Raw genomic sequence first — 24,507 nt, 5'->3', positions numbered from 1 at the left:
TGCATTTCTTGGAATGTTATGGTGTAGTAGACAATATCCTGCTGCTTTGCTTAGTTTTTCTTAAGACAAAAATGGAAAAAAAAAAAAATTTATTTTTTTTAATGAAAACACAAATTTCGTTTGAAGCATTTTAACCAACACCCTGCAAAAACCCTCTACATTACAGAACCTTTATGCACTGACCTCATGCACTTTTGTCTGTCCTAAACAATGATGCCCCACTGTCCATACCTGTCCTCATCCCACCACCCTCCCCAAAACTATCCCCACCCCCAACCCCCACCAATGACCACCCCCCCTCTATCCCCTCCCCTCATCCCAAATCCACTTGCATCACCCCCCCCCCCACCCCCCACCCCCCAAAAAACCACCAGCACCCCTCCGTGCAATCCCCTTGTCTCCAAAGCCACCCACACTGCAAGTCACCAGTGAGTTTAGGCCTTGCTCTTCATGGGCTGTCTGAACTCCTCGTTGTCAGAGTCACTGAGGACGTCGGCGTCATGGTCACTGTCCTCCTGGCTCAGTTTGTCAAAGCCGCGGTGAGAGTTGCCCAGCAGGTGCTTGAAGTTGAACACTCTGGACGAGGACCTCCCCATGCCTGAGAAACAGCTGGCCCAACCTGTACCATAGAACACACATGTGAATACATGCAGGCACACATATACACACACACACATGCACACACACAGAGACACATACACACAAGGTACACATGCACGCACAAAAACATATACAGATACTAAATAAACATGTACACACGCACACACAAAAACATGTACAGACATCAAATAAACACGACGAGTGAAATACTACATAAATTACAGTTTTGTCTGAAGACTCAGACAATCAAAGAAAACCTAAGTTCAAATTTGGGAGGTTTAAAAATAAAAAAAAAAAACGTTTTTTTTTTTATTTTTCTAAATTCGTTGTCATAAATCTATTTCCTTCTCCATCACAAAAAGTGGAGATGCAGCAGACTTTAAGTAGGAAAACAGAATTAAAATCAGATAAATAGTACATAAAACCCCATTATTTCTTTTATTGGTTTTCTAAAGTTCTGGTCAGAGCATACCTAGTCATTCATTACTGTGCATGCCACCACATACATCTGTGAAAAAAAGACATTAGGCCTGCATATGGCTCTGACTGAAGAATAAGGAGAGCTCAGAACAGCCAGAAACAATGGCTGGATAACCCTCTTCCCTATTTAAAAAAAAAAAAAAAAAATTATTCTTTTTTATATTTTATTAAACAGGCACTCCCTTTCCTACCCAGTCCCTCACACATTATATTTTCATAAACCTGTTACTAACACTGTAATTCCATGGTTTATCAATTTCCCCCCCCTGCCCCTCCATAATTTGTGTCAAGCATTTGGCAAGTGTTACAGAAGACTAAGGTGGTGGAATGACAACACACACACACACACAAAATAATTTTCCAGCCAATTTGTGCCTCACAGAATCAAACACTTTTGGCTGTCCCCTCTCTCTCTGAACAACCCCCCTTTCCCCTCCCCCTTCCCCACTCCCACTGACCTCTGTGGTGCCATCGCATGATGAGGGTGATGACGAGGAGCAGGACGACAGGGACGATCAGCAGAACACCGATGATGATGGAGGGGGTGAAGTCTGAAGATGACGATGACAACTCGCTCTCTTTCTCCATCTTGCTCTCCTTCACCAGACCCCCGGTGACCACTTTGTTGGCGCCCTTGTCTTGTCGGGCTGCTGGCAGCTTCTCTTCACTGTCTGCTTTTGCACTGGGTGCCGCCGTTGTGTTCTCTTTGTCTGACATGACAACGTACACAGTTCAATTCTTTCTGTTACCTAGTCATTGATCTCTTTGTCTGGCAAGACAATGAACAATGTTTAATTCTTTTGGATACCTGATAATCAATCTCTTTGTTTGACATGACAACGCACAGTTTCATTCTTTCTCTTCTGAAACCCAGTCTCTTTGTCTGACATGACAATGCACACTATTCAATTCTTTCTGACACCCATTCTCTTTGTCTGACATGACAATGCACACAATTCAATTCTTTCTGATATCCAGTCTCTTTGTCTGACATAACAACACGCACAATTAAAATCTTTTGGATACCTGATAATCAATTTCTTTGTCTGAGACGACAATGCACACAATTCAATTCTTTTTGATGCTCAATAACTATTCTCTTTGTCTCACATCTCAATGCACACAGTTCAATCCTTTCTGAAGCCCAATAGTTAACCTCTTTGTCTGACATAACAACACACATAATTTAATTCTTTTGGATACCCAGTCATTTATCTCTTTATATGACACAACAACGCACACAGTTTAATTCTGTCAGATACCCCATATCTTTTTTACTGACACGACAATGCATACTATTCAGAACACGATACAATACAACACAATACTAAACCATACTCTGTCACATACCGGCACTGTGAGCAGTGGGATGAGGAGTGGCTGGTGCTGTTTTCTGGGTGCTTGCAGGAACAGTGGATGAGGAGGGAACCTGGCGCTGAAACTTCCACACAGTTGTTGGGTTCAGTTCTCCCACGTACACAGCATGGCCGTTGATATCCACAGCCACATCATGAGGATTTTGAAGACCCTGGGACAGAGGACATGAACAGTTTGGCATCATCATACTGCTGTTTCTTCAGCCAGTCTGCGCATCATGCATGCAAGGAGGCTACCAGTACATACAGTCTGTTTGCTCTGATTTACAGATTCTATAAATGCACAGATTCTTCAATCCCGTTCTTATGCTTCTTGCACTGCACACATCAACAGTGATTCTCATAACAGAGACAAACACTGGCAATTTTTCACACAAAACCTTATTGCCTATTATGGTATTCCACACAAAGTGGATGCCATTTTAGGGCTCATATCTATTACACATGAATGCACTCTGATATATCACATACCAAAAGCCATGACATCTTGTACATGACATTTCTGCCCTTCTGTTATCTAATGCATATACACTGCCGCACAAAGCCACACACACTATTTTGTATTTGGCAATTTTATCCCCTACACACACATTCTCTGGCACAAGACAATTTCTGTGTCCCTATATGTTCCTCTCCCACTCTAATGCAATCGTATGTTCTCCATCCCTAAAAATCATCTATACAGACAGGCATTGGAACTAGACGACTACCTGCCCAGATGGTACGTTCCATGTTTCCACCAGAGTGTTGGTAGGTAAACTGATGGTGAAGCCCTTCACTGTCACTGGGTTGCCATCAAATGATGGGCCATTGACAGCGTACAGCAGTCCTCCTGGAACAGAGCACAACAATTCAAACTTCATTCAGTTCTAGAAACTTTATTGTCTGCTTCAAGCAACAGAAAGAAAATGTGCCTCGTTCAAATGCTGGTCAACTAATAATGAAGGGAAAACAAACGAATGAGTAACTGACACACCCTTCCCTGATCATCATGCACACATCAATCATCATGTAAAAGGAATACAACCAGGAAAGAAAATTTAACATTTTAGGGTACAAGTAAAACAACAACAAAAATAACCCTGCACATCCTTCCCTGATTGCTGTGTCCATATCAGTTATCAAGTAAAAGGAAAATATTCAGTAAGTAAATTATAACATTTTAAGATGTAAATGGAATAAAAAATAATTGAATAACTCAAACACCCTTCCTCTAACTACTATGCAGACATCAATAATCATGTGAAAGGAAAGTATTCAGTTAAGACAAATGAAACTGCTTATGACATGACATCACAGGTAAAAGGTTGAAAACTGTGCCCAATATTACAATCATGAAATATACCCACCCCCTTCCCTCCACAGCAAAACAAAACACAGTGCATTCATACATGACTATACACACACACGCACTGTTCCCTTTCCTGGAGTTCATGAAAAAGTTAAAGACATGGAGATAATCACCAGACCAAACTCATGTTTCTGGAGAAGGTTGGAACGGAGATATGAATCTAACTCTAGATTGCCTTGTTACACTGACATTCATGTCCATGAAAATTCCAGCCATGACTAACCATGTTTTGGGCAGTACTCCACTGCAAACAGACGTGGCCCAAACTCTGGTTTCTGGACGATAAATCTGAAATTGCCCTCCAGATCAAAGCACTGAATACGTCCATTCTCTCGGTCAGCCACACACACTAGACCCATCTCTTCGGCCACTGTGATACTGTGCGGTACGAAGAACATGTTGGGTCGCGGTTCAATGCGATCTGCAACCAACATGAAATCATACCAAGCTGTAAAACTGTCAGTGAGTTTCTTAGAAATGGACATGCAAAAACTGACAGAGAACTAGACTCCAATTACTGTCTTCCATAAGCGTCCAGAATATTGACTTTCCCCAAAAATGTATGATACTTTATCCTCATGAATGCATAATTCAGGATAAAATGAAATCAGACTGTATTCATAATCTTTTTTTATTTCTTTGTTAAGTTAGTATCAAAAGAATATTTTGATTTTCCCCCAAACATTTCTGAAATCATCAGGTCTTTCACATTAAAAGTTTCTGCAACTGATACAAAATGCCTATAAAACAATAACTTCAAAGCAATGAGGAACATATCTTTCCTCTGTTTATTGTCAATATTTCTAAGGGATAAGGCAACACCTAAATAACATGTCTCTCCATAAAGAAAGAATGCAAACACTGTAGTTTTCAAATGCATAAATGAAATACACATACCACTGTATGAATTAGGCTGGCCCCATGTTTTTGTAAGAACACCACTCTTGGAAAATTTCATCACCCGAGTATTACAGTACCTGAAAAAAAAACACACACAAGAAAATCAGTAAAAATGTGTGATGAAAATAACCAAAATCTGTATCAAAAGGAAAATAAATGCTTACTTACAATGGAAAAACAACAACAAAAAACTCCACCTCTCGTAAATGTATGTAATTTCTTCAAGCATCTTTGCAAAGCCCTTTTCAAAATGAGAGAACTGAGTGTTGTTTCCTGCACTTGTTTTCCTCCATTAAACTATGAAACACACACTGAACTATTAATGCTTTAACATTTTATCAGCTGTACCTCCATCTTTTTGGCACTGATATCACATGACTGCAACAATATAGAAGAGTGACAACATTGTGTTTATATACCATACATTCTAAGGTGGAAAGAGGTGGAGAGGATGAGGTGTTTGCCAGATAGAAGCGTCATCATTTTATCATGCAGGATTCTCCTGCCTCTGTCAGCACTATGTTAGTATGTCAAAGTTGTAGGCAAGCCAGAAGGCATCTAATTGCTCTGCTGTCAGTAAAAACAGACCGTCACCTGCAGGATGCTGTTCAAAACAGTTGTCATTGCTGGGGTGACTTAAGCAACGTATCAGCATTAAATCTGCTTCTGGGGTGATTTAAGCAACACTACACCTTCAAATCTGTCTCACATAAAAAACGACCAGTCCGAGCTTGACTGGCAAAGAATTACAACTGTTTAGAGCTCTAAGTGACAAATACACAAGGAGAAATTCTTATCATCTCATCTCCCTATGTCAGATAAAAAAGGACACATATAATTTGACTGTAAAATTTTAACACACCAATGTTACTGACATTAAATGCTGAAGAAGAAAAAACATGAGACCTCTTATTCTTTTTCCTCAAAAGTAATCACAAAAATATGTTTAAAAACAAAGCATCAAAAATTATCCAAAAAAACCCAACAACAAAAAAAAAAAAAACAAAAATAAAACAACAATAATAAAATCACACTGAAACAAAAACTGACAAGAACACAGAAAAGACAACAGCATCACAAGGCCATACCCATCAGACACATAGAAGTCCCCAGAACTCAGGACAGCCACATCAGTAGGTTTACAGAAATGAGCAGCATCGTCACCATGGGCAAACCGCATCCCAAGTGTCATGTTGGGTGTGCTCTCTCCAGGTAAGATTTTGAACACCTGAAAATGCAGGTTTCTTCTGGTCTTATGTGCAGAGATTTTTGTATGTTTGGACAAACTTGGATCTAATATTTATTCCAGACCAGTGAATGTAGATGATTTCTACATTCTCATAACTCACTGAATATAAAAGCTGTAGGAAATTCAATGTATGTGAGAGAGAGAGAGAGAGAGAGAGAGAGAGAGAGAGAGAGAGAGAGAGAGTGTGTGCATATTGTATTGTATTGTATTGTATTTCTCTTTTTTTGTTACAACAGATTTCTCTGTGTGAAATTCGGGCTGCTCTCCCAAAGGAAAGCGTGTCACTACACTGAGAGTGCCACCCATTTTTTTTTGTATTTTTTCCTGTGTGCAGATTTATTTGTTTTTTTCCTATCGAAGTGGATTTTTCTACAGAATTTTTGCCAGGGACAACCCCTATTGTTGCTGTGGGTTCTTTTACGTGCGCTAAATGCATGCTGCACACTGGACCTCAGTTTATCATCTTATCCGAATGACTAGCGTCCAGACCACCACTCAAGGTCCAGTGGAGGGGGAGAAAATACCTGCAATCAATGAAAAGAGGGGGGCATGGCTGTGGTATAAGGGGTCAGGAGGTGGCTGTCAGAATATGTCACCACCACATGGAAAGTGATCACTTCTGGTACTGCCGCATCATCATTGTCAGTGACATCATCATACAACAATACACAATGTGTGACCAAGGCAATCACTCTGCCCCATCCTCCAGTCTCATTCAAACTTCCTCCTTACATCAGAGTTGCAAGTGTTCTATGCCTTCCAACACACAAAATGTCAAGTCGTTAAATTTGCTTCCAGTTTACATATTTCTGTGATATGACAGGAGAAAGGAAAGATACAATACGGACATGATTTCATTGTGCCCCCATGTCTCCTTCAAATGTTCAAGTATCAAAATGTGTTGTGAACCAAAAAGACTTTGTAGTGGAGCTTGATCAGTATTAACATGCAATTAATTGTGGAAGAAAGCAAATGCGGCACTCAGTGCACAAGGTAAACAGGTTTTGTTTGAACATGCAAGTGTTGAACTGTCTACACAAACCCTGGTCAGTTAATGAGAAAATTGCTAACTTTTAGCCTGACAGATATTTTTTGGATTAATACTGTACATGTAACCATCAGCCTATCAACTTTCAATCTAACAAAAATAGTGACAAAAAAATGTATCCCAACATAACAAAAATAACAAAAGTAGTGACAATGGAATTGTCATCCTTCAAACTTTCAACATAACAAAAGTAATGATAAAATAATCCATCTTTCAACATAAGCAGTGACAAAAGAACTGTCATCCTTCAAACTTTCAACATGACAAAAGTAATGATAAAATAATCCATCTTTCAACATAAGCAGTGACAAAAGAACTGTCATCCTCCAAACTTTCAACATGACAAAAGTAGCTACAAAAGCAACAATTAAGCACAAAAAACAAACAAACAAAAAAACCAAAAAAAAACCAACAACAAGAAGAAAACTTCCCACTACCTGATGGAGAGCCACATCAGTCAGCCAGATGTTGCCATGGTCATCCACCGTTATGCCATGAGGCATGTAATACCTGGGAGGATAAAAAACATCATGATCCATGCAATGGACAAGAGCCAGAGCAGTACTGTTGTATGACAGATGTGGTGGCTGAATGGTTAGAATGCTAGATTCTCACCAGTTTCCTGAGTTCGATCCCTAGTTTGGGCGCACCTGGTGGGCGAAGGGTCAAGGTCCCAGGTCAACATATATGCAGACCTGCTTATGCCTGTACCCCCTGGGTATGTATACACAGGCAAAAGATCAATAGAAAAAATTAAAAAAAAAAATGAAATAAATTAATTTTTTAATAGGGTAAAAAAAAAAAAAATGCTCAGACAGGTGCAACATAACGACATTCTCTGCTATGCACAAAGCAAACCCCTGTTTTGGAGTGTGGGACTGGGCAAACAAAACAATATTACAAACCCAAAAGTAGACATTCATATTGTACTGTAGATGAAAATTTTTGTTTTTAAATATATGTTGCCATTTATCAGTAAACTTGTCAATAATTTCTTTTTTTCCCCCTCCCTTTTACAGATAATAAAGTATTCTTCAATCTTATATTTTTCTGGCACTAGTCTCTTTTAAAAAAAATTAAAATACACCAAAGCATCCATACCCCTCTTGGTTGTTAACACAACTGACCAAAACTTTAAACAAAATAGACACAAAGCAAAATTCCTCCTCTTCCTAAAAAAATTCTAAAAATCAATTCATAAAAAAAAATCCACAAAGTCCAATAAAATTATATGGGAACATACCGCCAATTCACTGTCATGCAATCCACTCCACTTTCTAAATCAGCTCTGTGTGTGTGTGTGTGTGTGTGTGTGTGTGTGTGTGCTGTAGGGGCATGTGATTGCTCCTTGTTTTTTTGCATGTGTGTTTGTGAATGATTGCTGCTGTGAACACACAACGTAAATGTGGACATTTGTACACACTCTATAGAAATCAAGTTCATGCATTCATTCATTCCCTTACTGCCCACTGCCGAACTTTCTGATCAGCTTTCCTTCACGGGACAGGATCACCACAACATCCTCCATGATGGGTGTATCCTGGTGCTGGAAGTTGTCATCGAAGTCAAAGGAGCTGCACACACAACCACAGCATCACAACTGTCAGAGACTTCAAGTTACCTGTCTGGAAAAAAAGGACAGACTACAACTCTACTCTGTGCACAACCAAGCATCACAACTGTCAGTGACTTGTAACTCTACTCTGTGCTTTTCTGGTATCAGGATTCTAGACTCAAATCTCAAGCTTGTATTGGAGATTGGCGTAAGCTTACATACTGTTGGACTAACAACAAAGTGATCAATGGTTCCTCCTCTGAAATGGCAATTAATTGACAGCTTTGTCTTTTTGTTCAGGACTTTGAAACTGGAAGGCAAGATTGCAGTGGCTCTTCATCTTAGTGCTGCAGCTTTGATCTGATCCTCTTCCCCTCCTTCCCCAAAACTATGTCATCATGACTCAGTACTGTAATCTAAGTTCTGACATCACTTTTAACACTTTGAACCCCAAGAACTGATTATCTGTAACACCTGGTTGCTTCCCCTGGACAGAGTACAGTTATTTCTGAACTGCAGTTTTGCTCTCTCAATCAGCTGTATTTTCACTCAATGTTTTTAGCTTGTTAGCTTTTGCCTCCACATTGTTCACCAGTGTTTTCAAGAGGATTTGGCATGTTTTTGATGATGTTGTGTGTGTTTTGTGTAAGAAGTACGGCTTCAAAAGTGCAGTCAGTTGGTCCACTGAAACTGCAATACAGCTGCACTAAGGGGGTACAAAGTGTTAAACTTTCTGTTACCACAACTCCAATCCATGTTCTATTAAAGAAAAAAAAATCATTCTGTCACAACTGTAATCCATGTTCTAACATTGTTTTTAACTTCCTGTCACCACTGCAGTAATCCATGTTCTGACATAACAAATTTCTCCCACCAGCATTGCAATCCATGTTCTGGCAATGTTGAGTTTTTGTGTGTGTTTTTCTGTCACTACTGTAATAATCCATGTTCTGACCTAAGAACTTCCTGTCACCAGTACCATAATCTATGTTCTGACAACAGTTTTCAACTTTAAGCAACACAAAAAAGAAAGAAAGAAAAGAAAGTGACCACACACAATCACCCTTTTGCAACAACCATAGTGTTCGTCAGTTGACTGCAAGGCTTCATTGACAAAGAAAACTACTCCCCAAACTGTGGGTTCAGTTCCACCTACTCTCTGTCCCAAACCCGGCTGCCCCGATGGAAGATGTAGACGTTGCCCTTGCTGTCTGTGGCCACTCCCCCCACCTGCCCCAACTCCATCTGCTGACTGGGCCAGTCACTTTGGAACACAAGCTTCCCTGGGATGGGTTCCACAGGCTCTGGAACAGGCACACAACTTTCAAAGTGAAAAAAAATAAAAACCCCAACCAACCCAGTCTGAATATATACCCACACTTTTGGTGTGTATTTGTAACACATAATGTAATGTGTCATGTATGGTATCATGTGTTTTGTAAAGCACCTTGAACAATTTTCTGTATAAAGTGCTATATTTAAGTATCCATTATTATCATTGTTATTATCATTATCATTATTATTGTTATCATTATTATCTATTAATTAAATCACACACAGAGATGACAGTCCTTTCCATACTATTTTATACAAAATTACACTTTTTTGATAATAAAAACTGAAAAGGAGGCTGGCTGAAGGGCAAGAAAAAGTCAGTTAAGGAGGAAAAATCAGAATTAATTTTAAAGAAATCCCTTTCCCTCAACATGTATCCTTCAGCAATCTCTTTAACTATTAATACAGTGAATAAAACCCACATCAAAAGAATGGTACCAAAAACCATCTGTTGTGTAAAACAGTTGGGTTTTTGTTTTTTTTAAAATCAGGGTTTCTTTTCTATTTCACTTCTAAAGCTCTTCATCAAGGCAAAATCAAAGTAAAACAATATATTCTGTGTATTGTTTGGTTTATTCTTCCATTCAGTTTGACCAATGATGCTCTTTTATTAACTTAAATACCCAAACCAGAAACCCTCAAACTCAAAGGCTTGACCTGCTTTCTGCTACAAATAACTTGTTAGCTATGAATCAAGATTTCCATACTGATATTTCAACACCAAAGATACATTTAAGCAGAAAACCACTAAGTGGGCTGTGATAAAACCCAAACTGAACAAGTATAATAAAAGTAGAGGCCACATCAACACACTGAAGATTCCTTTTGGAAGCACACACTACATATAACACCTGAAAGAAAACATCAGGTATAACACCTAGCAGCACACACTACATGTAATGCCTGGAAGCACACTCAAGGCAACACTTGGAAGCATACTTCTGGTAACACCTGGAAGCACATGCCAAGCAAAAATGGGAAGAATGCTCTATGTACAACACCTTGAAGAACACTTTAGGTATAAGGCCCAGAAACACACTTTAGGTAACACACAGAAGCACACTCTACATATAACACCTAGAAGCACACTCTTGGTATAACACCGAGAAACACACTTTAGGTGAAACACTGGGAAGCACACTTCAGGTATAACATCCAGATGCACACTCTAGGTGTAACACTGGGAAGCAGACTTATGCTGTAACACCTGGACACACACGCTTGGTGTGACATCTAGAAGTACACTTTAGGTATAACACCTAGAAGCACACTCTAGGTGTAACACTAGGAAGCACACTTTCAGTGTAATGCCATGAAGCACACTCTGGATAAACACCTAGAAGTACACTTTAGGTATAACACCTAAAAGCACACTCCAGTTGTAACACTGGAAAGCGCACTTTCAATGTAATGTCATGAAGCACACTCTGGGTAAACACCTAGAAGTACAATCTAGGTGTGACACTGGGATCACACTTTTGGTGTAACACCATGAAGCATATTTCAGGTGTAACACCTTGAAGCACACTCTAGGAGTCTAGGTGTAACACTGGGAAGCACACTTTGGTGTAACACTATGAAACGCTTGGTGTAACATCTAGTGCACTTCAGGTATAACACCTGGATGCACTCTTGGTATAACATGGGGAAGCACAATTTTGGTGTAACACCTGGAAGCACACTTTAGGTGTTACAACTGGAAGCACATACTTGTAGCACCTGGAAGCACTTGCCAGGTATCACACCTGGAAGCGATACCCAAAAACATGAAATTATTTGCCAAAGAGTAGGGTGTTACAACATCAACACTTTGCATACTGAAACAGGACTGTGAAAGGAAACTCAAGAAACAATATCACACACTGTGAAAATAAAATTTAAGAAAAAAACACACAACACAACTGTAAATACAGGGAAAGCATAAACTGAAATAATACAGATGGCGGCTTCCTAACTGGTTATGTATTTCGCTGAACAGCGCTTGGTTTCAGCATCTAAAAACAAAAAAAATCTATGCAAAAAAAAAAAAAAAAAACCCCAAAAAAACAGCGCCTGGTTTACACATCTGCTCTTGTTCTTTTCTTTCAAAAGCAAATATAATGTGGCATACACTGATCAGTCCCTACACACTGATGCTTCCTCCATACTGATTTCTTACTAGATCGCCAAAAAGCACACAAAAACTTGGAGAAAAAAAAACAAACAAAAAAAAACCCAAAAAAACCCCCACACATGATAGGAAAAACTGAGGAAAAAAAGAAGCTGCACTGGAGGCAGTAGCTGATCAGAAGTGGCAGTTGTTCTCAAAGCAGTGTAAGCTGCAACAATAACACTGCACTGTACCTGATTTATAGCATGCAGAAAAACATGTAAATCAGACAATGCAATAGTTAGTGGAACAACCACAGCATTACACAATGTACAGATAAGTTCCTAATAACATTTCTATAATATGATCAAATTTGCAGTTATGTCAGATCTTCTATATGTGTATAACTTATAAACTGGTAGCTCATGTTCTAAACTATATTCTTTCCAATGTGTGGAATTTGCTCATAACCATTGCTGGGTCAAAGCAACTAACTGTGTGTTTAGTTTTAATGTTGTTTAATTTTTTTTACACTGCAAAATGAGAAATGTCTCTATTCTTTTTACTCCATCATTGGTAAAAGTCTACTTTGAACCTCCTCCATGGGAATTTTACATCCTGGATCTTCCCCTCCAGTTTGTTCTTAAGTCGTCAATCAGGCTTAAATCCCAATATCCCGTACATATCATATGTAGTTTTCCATGTATAGACAGGTAGTAGTTTGCACAGGACAGGAATCAGACCCCTGCCGGAGTCTGCACTAGTGGGTCATAGTTAAGTGTGTGCAGTTAAACATGTATATGTGAGGGATGAGACAGTCCCATTTATTTATTCAAACAGTATTCTTTTTATTTATCTAATTATTTTTCATTTAACCTGTGTAAGGCATATTTGATGCAGGGTCATTCCTTTTGCTACAACAGTTCTATCCTGAAGAAATTCAGATGATTTAAAGTAATCTAACATTATCTTACTTTAAAACATCACAGTTAAAACTGAAGATAAAAGGAGACAGACAAAAGGTTAGGTTATGTTTCTTGTGTTCAAAGGATTTATTCTTCAAAACAATTTTTTTCACTATGTGCATGTGAAAAACAAAGAATTGCAACAACCAAACATTATCAAAGGAAATTTTCTATCTAAAATTACGTTTAAATAACATACTTACCGTGACCCAACTAGTGCAGACTCCGGCAGGGGTCTGACATTCCTGTCCTATGCGGAGAAAACGAAACTACGGCCGATAACCTCCCGGAAGTAGGTAACCTCCCCTTTGTCCCGCTGGCTAGCGCCCTCTTTTTCCGGCAGCCATTATGACTCCTGTTCCTGTGCTCTTCCTACAGCTAAGTTTTTTCATATTTTCTGTCTGTCTGTCGATTCTCTGGCGTTCTTGTTTTTTGTCAACCAGGTCTTCAACCAGTCACATAATTATATGGTTCGATTGGGAGATCGGGCTAAAATTAAGGTGTGATCGCAATCGATTTGCGGACACTCTGGGCCCTCAATTTCAAACCCATTTTCCATGAAGCAATACTGTTTTATTAGGAAGGAGAGAGAGAGAAAGAAAAGAGCCTGTGGCAGATGTTCGAGAGAGAGAGAGAGAAAGGGCATGAGGGCGGTATCAAAACATTGCACATTGAAGCCACTGCAGTCTTTCACATTAGTGTCAATACAAGTCTGATCAGAAAGCACTTCTAGAGGTTAAACAAAAATGAATATGTAGGTGCATAATTTTCATTACTTAGGTAAATATCTTTGATAAACAAAGACTTTCCTAGTCTAGCCTATTCATGTGATAATGAAACTCAAAATGCACTCAGAAAACACTGATAAACACAAACTTCACCACAACAAGAAAGGAATAACTAAGATAATAAAAAGAAAAAGAAAAAAAGAGTATCCATCACAAGTTGGGCTGCAATCAAAACAAGAAGTCATCTAATACAAATGGGCTTATCAATAATACACACAAACATTATGCAAGGTAAGAAAAAAAAAGAAGAAAAAAAAAGAAAGAGCTGGTACTACAGCACAAGGAGACCGGGCAAAGCGCATGGCCACAACACAAACAGCATCCACACAGTAGTGGTGGGTCACGGAGCCACTAACAAAGCTCTACTACGCAAGATGCCACAACAGACAACTCACGGCGGCCGCCCAATCCCTGGTCACTGGGTACCCGGGGTATGTTGCCTACTTTCTTCCTGGACATGGTCTGGGGGTAGCGCTGCTGTGACCAGTACCCAGCATCCCCTGCAACCCCCTCTCCATGCGGCTTGATGTGCTGGAACCCCTTCAGCTCCTGGTTCATGGCTTCAAACGCTTTGTTGCGGTTCCGGCTCAAGCCAGGGTTGGCGTCTTGGAAAGTGCCTTGCTCTCGCTCATCGTTGGCGGCATAATCATCGTAGTACTCTCCTCCCATTCGCTTCTGTACATTCAAAGAGTCCAATTCCTCTTGCTGTTTGTCCAGGAATGCTGGCAGTTCTTCCTCTGACACTGACAACCGGTTCATGTCATCTTCTGGTGGTATTTCATTGTTATGAAGTATATGAGTCAGGTAATGCAGTAGAGCATCTCTCTGTGGGGAGCTGCCAGTGTGTGGCAAGTGAGACCACTTCTGTTGATGACTGATATCCTGATATCTGTCTTGACTTTGCAAATTTCCTGTGGATAATTTTTTTGATCATTTAGATTTCACAATTCTTTTTTTTTGTTTTTTAATCATTTCAACAAAATTTACACATATGCATTGTGGGTAATTTAGAATGATTTACTAGCATGTTTGATTTTATACACTTAAATTAACCAACAAACATTTCAGTACAACTAACTTCCATACATCCAGTCCTGAAGATCTAAATAACTGTTTGAAAGAAAAGGGGAAATGAATACATACACATGTGCTCTGTCAACGAACACCCACCAACAGTAGGCCTTCACAATGATTTCCTCATTGAAAACTAGTGTCTCACATCAGATTTATAGTAGAGGAAGTGGACAATAAGAGACAGGTATTAACTACCTGTGTGATCATGAAGTAGAGCAAACAAAGGCAGGTATTATCTACCTGTGTGATCATGCAGTAGAGCAAACAGACAAAGGCAGGTATTATCTACCTGTGCGATCATAAAGTAGAGCAGGCAGACAATCAAAGACAGGTATTATCTACCTGTGTGATCATGAAGTAGAGCAAGCAGACAATCAGAGACAGATATTATCTACCAGTGTGATCATGAAGTAGAGCAAGCAGACAATCAGAGGCAGGCGTTATCTACCTGTGTGATCATGGTGGGAGACAACGGCAGAGGAGGGGAATGGCTGATCAGCATCGACAGGAGGAGGGGGATGATGGTGGTGATGGTGGTGGCCATGGGCAGCTGCATCCAGCAGGGGGTTGGGGGGCAGGGTGACGTCTGAATCTTCAGGCAGGTTATCCACCAGCTGGCTCAGCTCCACCCCGGAGCACTCCCCGTAAGGGTTCTGCACCGATGCGTCCGTGTAGAACATGATGTAGAAGTTGCACATCTCATCGTTGTTCGTGCCCCTGACATAATACAAACAAGAAGCAAAGCCATGAACATGATGCAGAAGTTGCACATCTCATGTTTTTCATGCCCCTGATTTAAAATACAAACAACAAGCAAAGCCTTCAAGGCTCATGTGTGACTCCTGCTGCACATGTAGACATTGATGTAGAAGTTACACATCTCATTGATGTTCCTGCCCCCGATACAATTCAAACAAGAAGCACAACCTTCATGGCTAACAAACACATATGTGAGCCAACAAAATAAATGAGTGATAAAAAAACAACAACATTGCAATCAAAGGTGTTAATACTGAACACTTACTACAGAAGATACAGTATAGCTGCACATTGGCAAGCAAAATTTATCATTATATCAGGGGAGGGATTTGCCAAACAGACCAGCCGACCTGATTTCCTTTTTTCCTAGATCAGGAGATGCAGATCCCTGAAGAAATGAGCAGAGTAATGAGAGAGTGATGGTGAAGGTGGTGCTCTATCATCACCACCATGAACCCCTGAGTGGATGTAGACATTAGCACTCTCCCAAGTACTGTAGGACTGTCTCGGACAGGGAAGTTGTGACAAGGTATACATGCTGACAAAAGTGTGCTTTTGTCACACCTTGACTATTCTACAGAAATACATTCTACACATTGACCTTTTACAGTTACCTTCATCAGGTCCAACAGATAAATGGTCAATGTATGACAAAAACATGAGGGTATATTCTGAATAAAGAATGGACTCCTTACCCCACAAATACTGTATGATCCGTTCCTGTAGAGTCATAGGTACAGCGCGCCACCTGTCAAGAAACAAAGCTACAGTCAGTTACAATTATCATTTTATACAAGTCTCTTTCACGCCTGACACATTAAAAAAAATCAGTTTGAGATGCCATGCATGGAATTATAACAAACATCTCAAATCAATCAACTTTTCACTGTTTAATATTCAAACTTTTTTTTTGGTCAGATTAATTGAAGTTTCAACCTATTGCCACCTGTCCTGATACATGATGTAATGTTTACCATACTTTCCTGGCTGGCTTGAACACTTTGTAACAAAAGATCACACTTAATCAACTTGGAGGCAATACAACTGATGAAGAAAAACAAACTGCGCTGCTTATTTGAACACTGAACATGTTTATTTTAGTTCATTCCAATCCATCATTTAAATGTTGACAAACAGTGAACACACTGAAAACTCAGTTATAGTAATGCATCAAGGTTTTTCTTTTCTCTCTTTATTTCTTTTATCCCTGATCTTCTCCATACAGTTTTCTTTGCCTCCTGACTACCCTGTTGCCCCTGCTATCTCCCCTCCACAACTGACACTTACCAACTGGTCTCCTGGTTTGATTTCTATGCTGGCATTAGAAGGGTAAAAAGCCTGAAACAGATCAGGCAATTTCTATATGTATGCATGAACAAACAAGCACACAAATAACGAATGCACAAACACACACACACTTGCATCCTGCCCCCTCCCCTCCAACACACATTCATTGCACACTCTCCATGACTGGCACAAACATGCACACATTCATCACACATGCTCTTAACAGCTTTTCTTTGTCAGCAGCTGTACCTTTCTACTGTTCCCTGATGTGAATTTTGAGTATCAGTTTGGTTTTGGTAACTGTGCAAGTGCTTGCATCTGTACAGGCGTGTATGTGTGCATATATGTATGTACATCATCTGGAAAGGGATGTGTGTATCTACTGCCCTCCTTTGAGTCTCTACATAATTATTTGCAACACACGTTTATCAGCTTGCATGGGTATGCATGTTACATAGCATGTTAGATGCTTTCGTTCATGCCTGAGATCATGGCAACATTATGAGCATGTCTTTTCCTCCAAGAATCCCCAAAATACAAGCACACATGGAGATTAAAATGCTTATGTACTTACATGTACACACATTGAAACAAATCTCAAATTTAAACACACACACAAACTCAGATAAATTCAGATACAAACTACACACACACACCTGAGGCCATTGTGGATTTCCCTTGCCAATCAGATGATAGCCAGACATGTTGTGCTGATAGCCAGTAATGACTCTTCCTGTAAGCAGATCAAGAAAACAAAGTTACCATTATCCCATATGAAAGTCCTGAGATGAACATGAACAAAAATGATTTTTAAGATTATTTTCGTAATTCTGTGTCCCTTAAAACCATATCAACAAATTATATCAAAAGAACAATGATGAAATTAGTTTAAGTTTCAAGGAGGTGTCAGAGGATATGGACAGTTCCATATACACCAAACCACACACCACATCTGCTGAAAAAAAAGTGCAGAGGTCTGACTTCTGCATAACCCAATGCAGTGATCAGGCCTTGGGAAACCCATACTTGCAATGGACTTGAACTACAATTTACAATTTTTCTCATCTGTACGTGCAGTCTGTAATATTGTAAACTATTCATTCTTTGTAATCCAAAGGTTTAAGCACTTTGAAAAGTCCTGTTATAATTATCTTAGCACAGACTGGCTGGACAAAGCAAATGTCCAGTCTAATTCCATGGTTAAACAGTTCATTCTATCTATGGGAATGAATAAAGCACAAAGTCTATGTGGTGCAATCTGGCGATTCATAAGCCATGTCAGCAGCCTTAACATCTCTCTAAACTGCAACTTAGCATTCATCAAATACACACTTAAACAAATCAATATATAACTTTTGATTACAACCAACATCTGCAAACTGTCCATTTACCATAAATCTCCATGCATCTACCCAGTCAATATGTAAACTTAAGTTAAGGGGGAAAAAAAAGAAAAGAAAAAAGAATCAACTAAAAATAAAAACAAATCACACTGACATACATAACAAACACATAACAGCATCCAATTCCAGTTCCAAGAACCAGTCAACAAATGTCTATACATGTGTCCAGAGATCTCACTGCAAACAGTTCATGCACACACACACACACACACACACACACACACACACACACACACACTGCAAGGCTGCTGACAGCCAACAGAGCCCTTTACCTAAGCCATGAGCATGGGTTCTGTAGGCAATGGGAAACATGCTGCTGGGCCTTCTGTACTGGCAGCTAACATCCACATGGTATTCTGCACACACATCATATTCTATCAAGTTATCTAACAAAAGCTTAATTTTGTTTTAACGAAAACAAACTTAACCACAATACATGCAGATCATTCACGTACATACACGCAAACAAATGTGACACTGCACATCTTGTCCCTTTTTCTCTCAATTATCTTTTCTTTTTTTTTTGTTTGTTATTCACCAAACAGTCTTGTCATCACCTGAATTTGTATCAAACATAAGTAAACACAGATACTGTGGTGTTTCTCATAAAAGACACATTTTTCCTTGTTTGTGTGTTGTCATTTGTGCATGTACGTGCGTGTGCATGTGCGTGTATGTATGTGTGTTGTAACAGCTTCTATTACACATGGATCATTTATTATATCACTGAGGCAGACACAAGCAGCTGATTTATCTTACTGTCTATCTTCCTGCAAAGAATTCCACATGAAACAAACCAAATTTACGTTAAGAGCAATTTTTTCACAATATCTGCTTAATTCTTAGCACTGAAAACAGCATCCATGTAACATTCAGTTACGGAACCTTTACAATTTATGTGTTAATTTAGAAAAAAAAAAAAAAAAAAAAAAAGAGGAAGAAGACTGGTGTGTGTGATTGTCATGTCATGCATCATTCTTGTTTGTACAGCTACTATATATTTGCAGCAGTTGGCCTCAAATTCTTTGTTTAACACCTGCAGTTCATTGGAGGACCACAAAAAAAACCATGTGACAAAAGTGCTCCCTTTTCTGCTCATAATGTGGAAACAAGAAATATCAATTTCAATTTTTACTGCGCTGTGTATACTTAAAAGTTGCAGGACATTCACAAAATTCATTTATTCAGTCTACATGGGTTGGCTAAAAAAGTAGACAGATAACATTTCTTTGATTTTTTTTTTTGGGGGGGGGGGGGAGTGACTGGGGGTGGGGGGGGGGGTGTTTGGAGGTTGGGGCTGGGGGTGGAAGGTGATGGGAGGGTGTAATTTTACATGTTCTTTAAACATTATCCAAACCTAATTTCCATTTCAAAGTCAGCATGATGTGTATAATCTTACTGCATTCAGCTCCAAACAACTGGCTATATGTTGCTGAGCATGCACACATTTCTGAATTTTCACAGCACATTTCCGTCAACAAAGGCTATGACACTGCCCACACTTTATCAAATTCACATATGGTACATGGCATACAAGACAAAGCTGACACATACTTGGCTGATTTTCTGGAATTCTGAAGTTGGTTGACAGCATCAGAAATATGCCTGCAACGTATGGCTGCCTGCAACAAACATGGAACTAGCTGATTAATGAGGAACGATATGTAAACAATTGCCCATAAACATTTGACACACAAGGATTGAATGTATTGAAAAGGACTAAAAAAAAAAATCAAAAAAAAAAATCACAACACACACACAGAAAGATAGACAGATAGATAAACAGAAAAAAAGACAGATAGATATATATATATAAACAGATAGATAAAAAAAAAAAAGAAAGATGAAAAACATATACCGGTAATGATGGATAGTGGATATTCAGAGGTGTACCTCTGAGTTTATGATGACTAGTTAATCAAAACAACTTGTGTGCTTATTATGAACCTTTTTTATTTTTTAATTTTTTTTTATTGATTCATCCTTTGATGCCAAAGTGAATGAATATAATTCATCAAAACAAAACAGGAGCTCCCGATCTTCTTTTGTTTCTATTTTCTCCTTCCATAATGAGAAAAGTATAATATGCATTAAAAAAAAAAAAAGGCAAACAAAATTCCTGAACAGAAAACAGATCTGCTTCTCTTGAAGGTTGAAATACTGAGTAACACTTCTGGAAAGTGCGTAATTGAATATAATCATCCACAAAGCAAAAAGTTTTATGTCTGTTACAAATACATACTTTTCCTTCGATATGTGAAGACGAATCCCTGATTTGTCTGGCTCTTCGATGGCTGCCAAAAAAAAAGAGAAGGAAAAAAAAAAAGAATTAGTATAAAGTATCATTATGTGTATCTAAGCACACACATGTATGTGCATGTGTGCATGTGTGTGTGCATGTGTGTGTGCGTGAAACTAACTTTGAAATCAGAACGCTGTGCAAAATAAAGTCCTATCCAAAAAAAAAAACAGCCAAGGTCTCAGTGCAATTTTGAAGATGACTAAGTTACAGGGAGAGCTTACTACTGGTTCACTTCTGTATGCTTTTCATGTGTGTGCGTGTATGTGTGTGTGTACTTGTGTGCACAGTGTCTGTGAGCTCAAGAAGAAAAACTTACCAGTTTTTACATTGCAGTTTCTTAGTGTTGCCATCATAAACTTGCAATGAAAGAGTAATGCAACATTTATCATTGCCAAATGAATTCATCTGTGAGTGCGTGCATGTGTGTGCATGTGCGGTGTTCATGCATGCTTGCACTTTCATAACAAAGTTTATTTTAAACCATTAACAATTCTTTAATCATTATTTCAACAGCCAAATAGTTAAAGTGTTGGACTTTCAATCTGAGGGTCCCGGGTTTCAGTATTAGTTCTGCCCTGCAGCTAACATGAATGTGAACTCTTGAGTCATGGAGAATCTAATTTCAAAAGGTGTTATCGTTAGAATTAATGACCAAGCCTCATAGCTAAGTTTACCCCAAAGCAGTAATCAAAACTTCCAACATCAAACTGTCATCCATCATCACCTGCCAAGTGTGCAAGCTAGGAAGGGAAGCCCTATCATAGCCCAAAGTGCTGGAAGTGGAAGGTGAAAAATATTTTCCCCTCCAATCGCTATTGCTTGTGGTTGGTATCATGACAGCACTCCACACTACACACTGAGAAAAAATGCCCTCAAGATAAATCTGAAGGTTGTCAAGTGAAACAGTTCACTGTTGAACCTCTGCTTAGTTTAATCTTGGGAATAGTGTAACGATGTCCTAACTTTTCTTTCTTTCATTTTTGTGTGCTCACTCTCTCGATCCTTCCTACCAATCTATATCTATATTGTGAGTGTTTTTAAAAGTAATATGGCAGCACATTTGTAAATACCTTCTTTCTGCTCTAAATAAGTTCAACTTCATATGCAATCTAACCAGTCTGGATTCAGAACCGTGCACTCTTTGTCTTCACATACTCTTTTCATACACCATTAAAACTGTGTCTGGCTTTAAAACCCACCTCTTCCCAAAATAGCCTCCTTTGCCTGCCTCTTCCTTGTCTTTAGTTTCTACAGTTTTAGAGTTATGCATGCATGTGGATGACTGGTGCGAACGCGCTTTGATTTGTCTCTGCACAAGATTCAGCGCTATATAAATACCATTATTATTATTATTATAAACTATTAATGCGCATGTATCATGTATAATGTGTCTTAAGGTAGATGTAGGTGAGGACAAAAACAAACAGTAACACAATCAACGCAGTATCATCTCTCACACATGCAAACACATGAGAGCACATAATCAGTAAACTGAGTTTAAAAATTAAGAAAAAAGTGGGGGTTTGGAGGACAAACAAACAAAATGCAGGCTTTCACTTACCTTGAAATGACTTTGCATAGTGAATTTGCAGAACAATTGTCCGTATCGATGTTTTCCTCCCAATCCTCACTCCAACACCTTGAAACACACAAACACCCATACCAACCATTTCTTGTCGTTATCTTTTCATTACGTTCTTTTTTTTTTTAACGCACACAAAATTGCACAAACACACACATGCACAAACATACACACCAAAGCACACAGAGATGGGTCAATATGCACCTGCATGGGTCCATATACACCGCATCTGCCAGGTCATGAGATTAGACAGATGACTGACCTACACATTGGTCAGGCCATAAGAGCCTACAGGGTGCTATATCCGTATATTTATTTGATAATGTTTTTATGTTTGTTTTATAACTTTTACAAAGAATCTGCGTATTTCCATATCAAGCACATCCACACTTTTTCTTTTTCGTCTGACAAAATTCCACACCTGAATTTTGTTGGTGCTGTCCATTGCTGTTGTTGTTTAATATATATGTATTTACTCTCTGTAAGACTCAAGCCCATTAAATCCACACTTAGATAAACATGAATCGGTGAGGAGACAGTGAGGGGAGCGAGAACATATACAGGCTACCGAACATGGACATGCTCGCTTTGGATATGAGCTTCAAGGCATTAAAATGCACATTAAAAAAACACAAAAAAACTATAAACTGAACATGTATGTGTGGTCAATGTCAAAATTCTTGTCAGGACACAAGTGAGATAAAGAAACACTGATGCCCGAATGACATACCATCAGGAAGTTGTGTGGGCGGTGCATTCTTGGCCCAGGCAAACATTATCTGTGGTCGGCCACGACAGACTGGCGGGCATCCCCTGATAAACACACACACACACACACACACAGACACATCAGCATCACAGAGTAAAAATCAGCTGCAATAGTGACAACTATACCACATCCATCCACTTAAAACACACGTACCATTCCCAAATACAACTAACCTCAAGACCTTTATAATCACTGCTTTAATAAGAACACTTTCCATAACTTCATTACTGCATAACTCCGCTAAATCTCTACCAGTGTTAAAAGTTACGGTCAGCAATCTACCATATGTTTTATAACATGGAGATCCAAGAATTACTCTCAACCTACCTGTCTGTAAACTTCCCTTCCCCTCCCTCACATCATCCCATTTCTCTCCCACCTCCCCCAAAAAACAACAATGAACAAACAAAACAAAAACAGACAAACAAACAAACCCAAAGTAATCCACCGTCTTAAAAAGGAAAGTGCATTACACAAAAGCCAAGCTATTTATTGGTACTTCCTTCAGCAACTTCAAACATTCCAATCACTTTTCATTTTATCTTTAAAAACACCTTTGGTGTTCTGATGCCACTGCAGCAAGACATGCTGACAGACTGATCAGATTCTTCATTTATTGATGTACACTACAATACTGAACAAAATATTCATTTACATCTTTTTTAACATTGTAATGGGACCTTTAAACCATACAAAAAGGCCACACACTGCAAACTACACTGGTTTTGATCCAGCAATCAAACCTTAAGAAAACATGTCTTTTATTTTATTTTTACAAGCACATGCATATATAATAGACTTTATTCTATTCCATCTGTATCATCCCACCTAGAACTAAAAGCCACCTTTTCTTCTTTATTCAGGAGAATGATTAGGAATGAAGGAAATTAGACATTACGTTCTCAGATAAATCCATTACTTGTCACCCCATTGTTGTATTTTTGCAGGGAAGTAATGAAACAAGTGTATGACAAAACTGTACTTTGCTCACAGCTCCAAGCATTGTTCTTTTCTTCCTTGATGAATTAACTGTTTCACACACAAAATATACTAAATGCTTGCTTCAGTCATTGTTTTGATCCTGCAGTGGTAAACTGATTCTACACAACACTCACATCTGTGTACATGAGTGATTCATTCGCAACTGCTATCAGTGAATAAAAAGATTCCACATTCATGAGTCAGGTTAAAAAAAGAAAGAAAAAAAAAGTCAATCAGGGTGATTTAAGCCAGATGCTCCATCCCTCTTGTCAAAAAAACTATGTATCAAAGTTGTCGAATTTTGATAGTACAGTGAGTCTATCATACATAGTGTCTTCATGCATGAACACATACATATATACATAGTACCACTACATGAAGAAGCAGGTTTAGATGCCACATTCCTGATGCCACATTCCTGATACTTTTTCTATATCTTCTTATTCTAATATATCCTAGAACTATATTCTTTCTTACATATAAGAAAAAAAAAAACAGTTTCGATCAAGCCATTCTCCCAATAAATAGCTAGTTTTGAACAAGATTAATTCTGAAAATCCTTTTGGCAGTTCTGCATATTGATTTCATATCAGTCCTTTTAATTATTTCCATAC

The 24,507-nt window shown here is 38.8% G+C and overlaps 1 protein-coding gene across 2 annotated transcripts in view; it reads right to left on the bottom strand.

Annotated features, from left to right (window-relative positions):
* Positions 1-380: 380 nt before the first annotated feature.
* The window catches only part of LOC143282465 (peptidyl-glycine alpha-amidating monooxygenase A-like), a 30,016-nt gene continuing 5,889 nt past the window's right edge, over positions 381-24,507 (bottom strand). Inside the window, exons 5-24 of one of the 2 annotated variants that reach the window (XM_076588112.1) lie at positions 22,874-22,956; positions 22,123-22,200; positions 20,502-20,553; positions 19,814-19,881; positions 18,532-18,615; positions 17,513-17,589; positions 16,857-16,907; positions 16,265-16,317; positions 15,259-15,527; positions 14,132-14,647; positions 9,716-9,863; positions 8,468-8,578; positions 7,442-7,514; positions 5,796-5,935; positions 4,705-4,784; positions 4,031-4,228; positions 3,167-3,288; positions 2,431-2,608; positions 1,539-1,790; positions 381-619 (exon numbers count right to left, since the gene is read on the bottom strand). In XM_076588112.1, the coding sequence (XP_076444227.1) occupies positions 435-619; positions 1,539-1,790; positions 2,431-2,608; positions 3,167-3,288; positions 4,031-4,228; positions 4,705-4,784; positions 5,796-5,935; positions 7,442-7,514; positions 8,468-8,578; positions 9,716-9,863; positions 14,132-14,647; positions 15,259-15,527; positions 16,265-16,317; positions 16,857-16,907; positions 17,513-17,589; positions 18,532-18,615; positions 19,814-19,881; positions 20,502-20,553; positions 22,123-22,200; positions 22,874-22,956 (2,818 nt within the window). In that variant the 3' untranslated portion in view covers positions 381-434. The remainder of the gene's footprint in view (positions 620-1,538; positions 1,791-2,430; positions 2,609-3,166; positions 3,289-4,030; positions 4,229-4,704; positions 4,785-5,795; positions 5,936-7,441; positions 7,515-8,467; positions 8,579-9,715; positions 9,864-14,131; positions 14,648-15,258; positions 15,528-16,264; positions 16,318-16,856; positions 16,908-17,512; positions 17,590-18,531; positions 18,616-19,813; positions 19,882-20,501; positions 20,554-22,122; positions 22,201-22,873; positions 22,957-24,507) is intronic. The other variant, XM_076588113.1, reaches the window with a different exon arrangement.

Source organism: Babylonia areolata, chromosome 5 (genome assembly GCF_041734735.1).
Source record: "Babylonia areolata isolate BAREFJ2019XMU chromosome 5, ASM4173473v1, whole genome shotgun sequence".
NCBI classification, from domain to species: Eukaryota; Metazoa; Mollusca; class Gastropoda; order Neogastropoda; family Buccinidae; genus Babylonia; species Babylonia areolata.
This window is presented reverse-complemented; position numbering and strand designations above follow the sequence as displayed.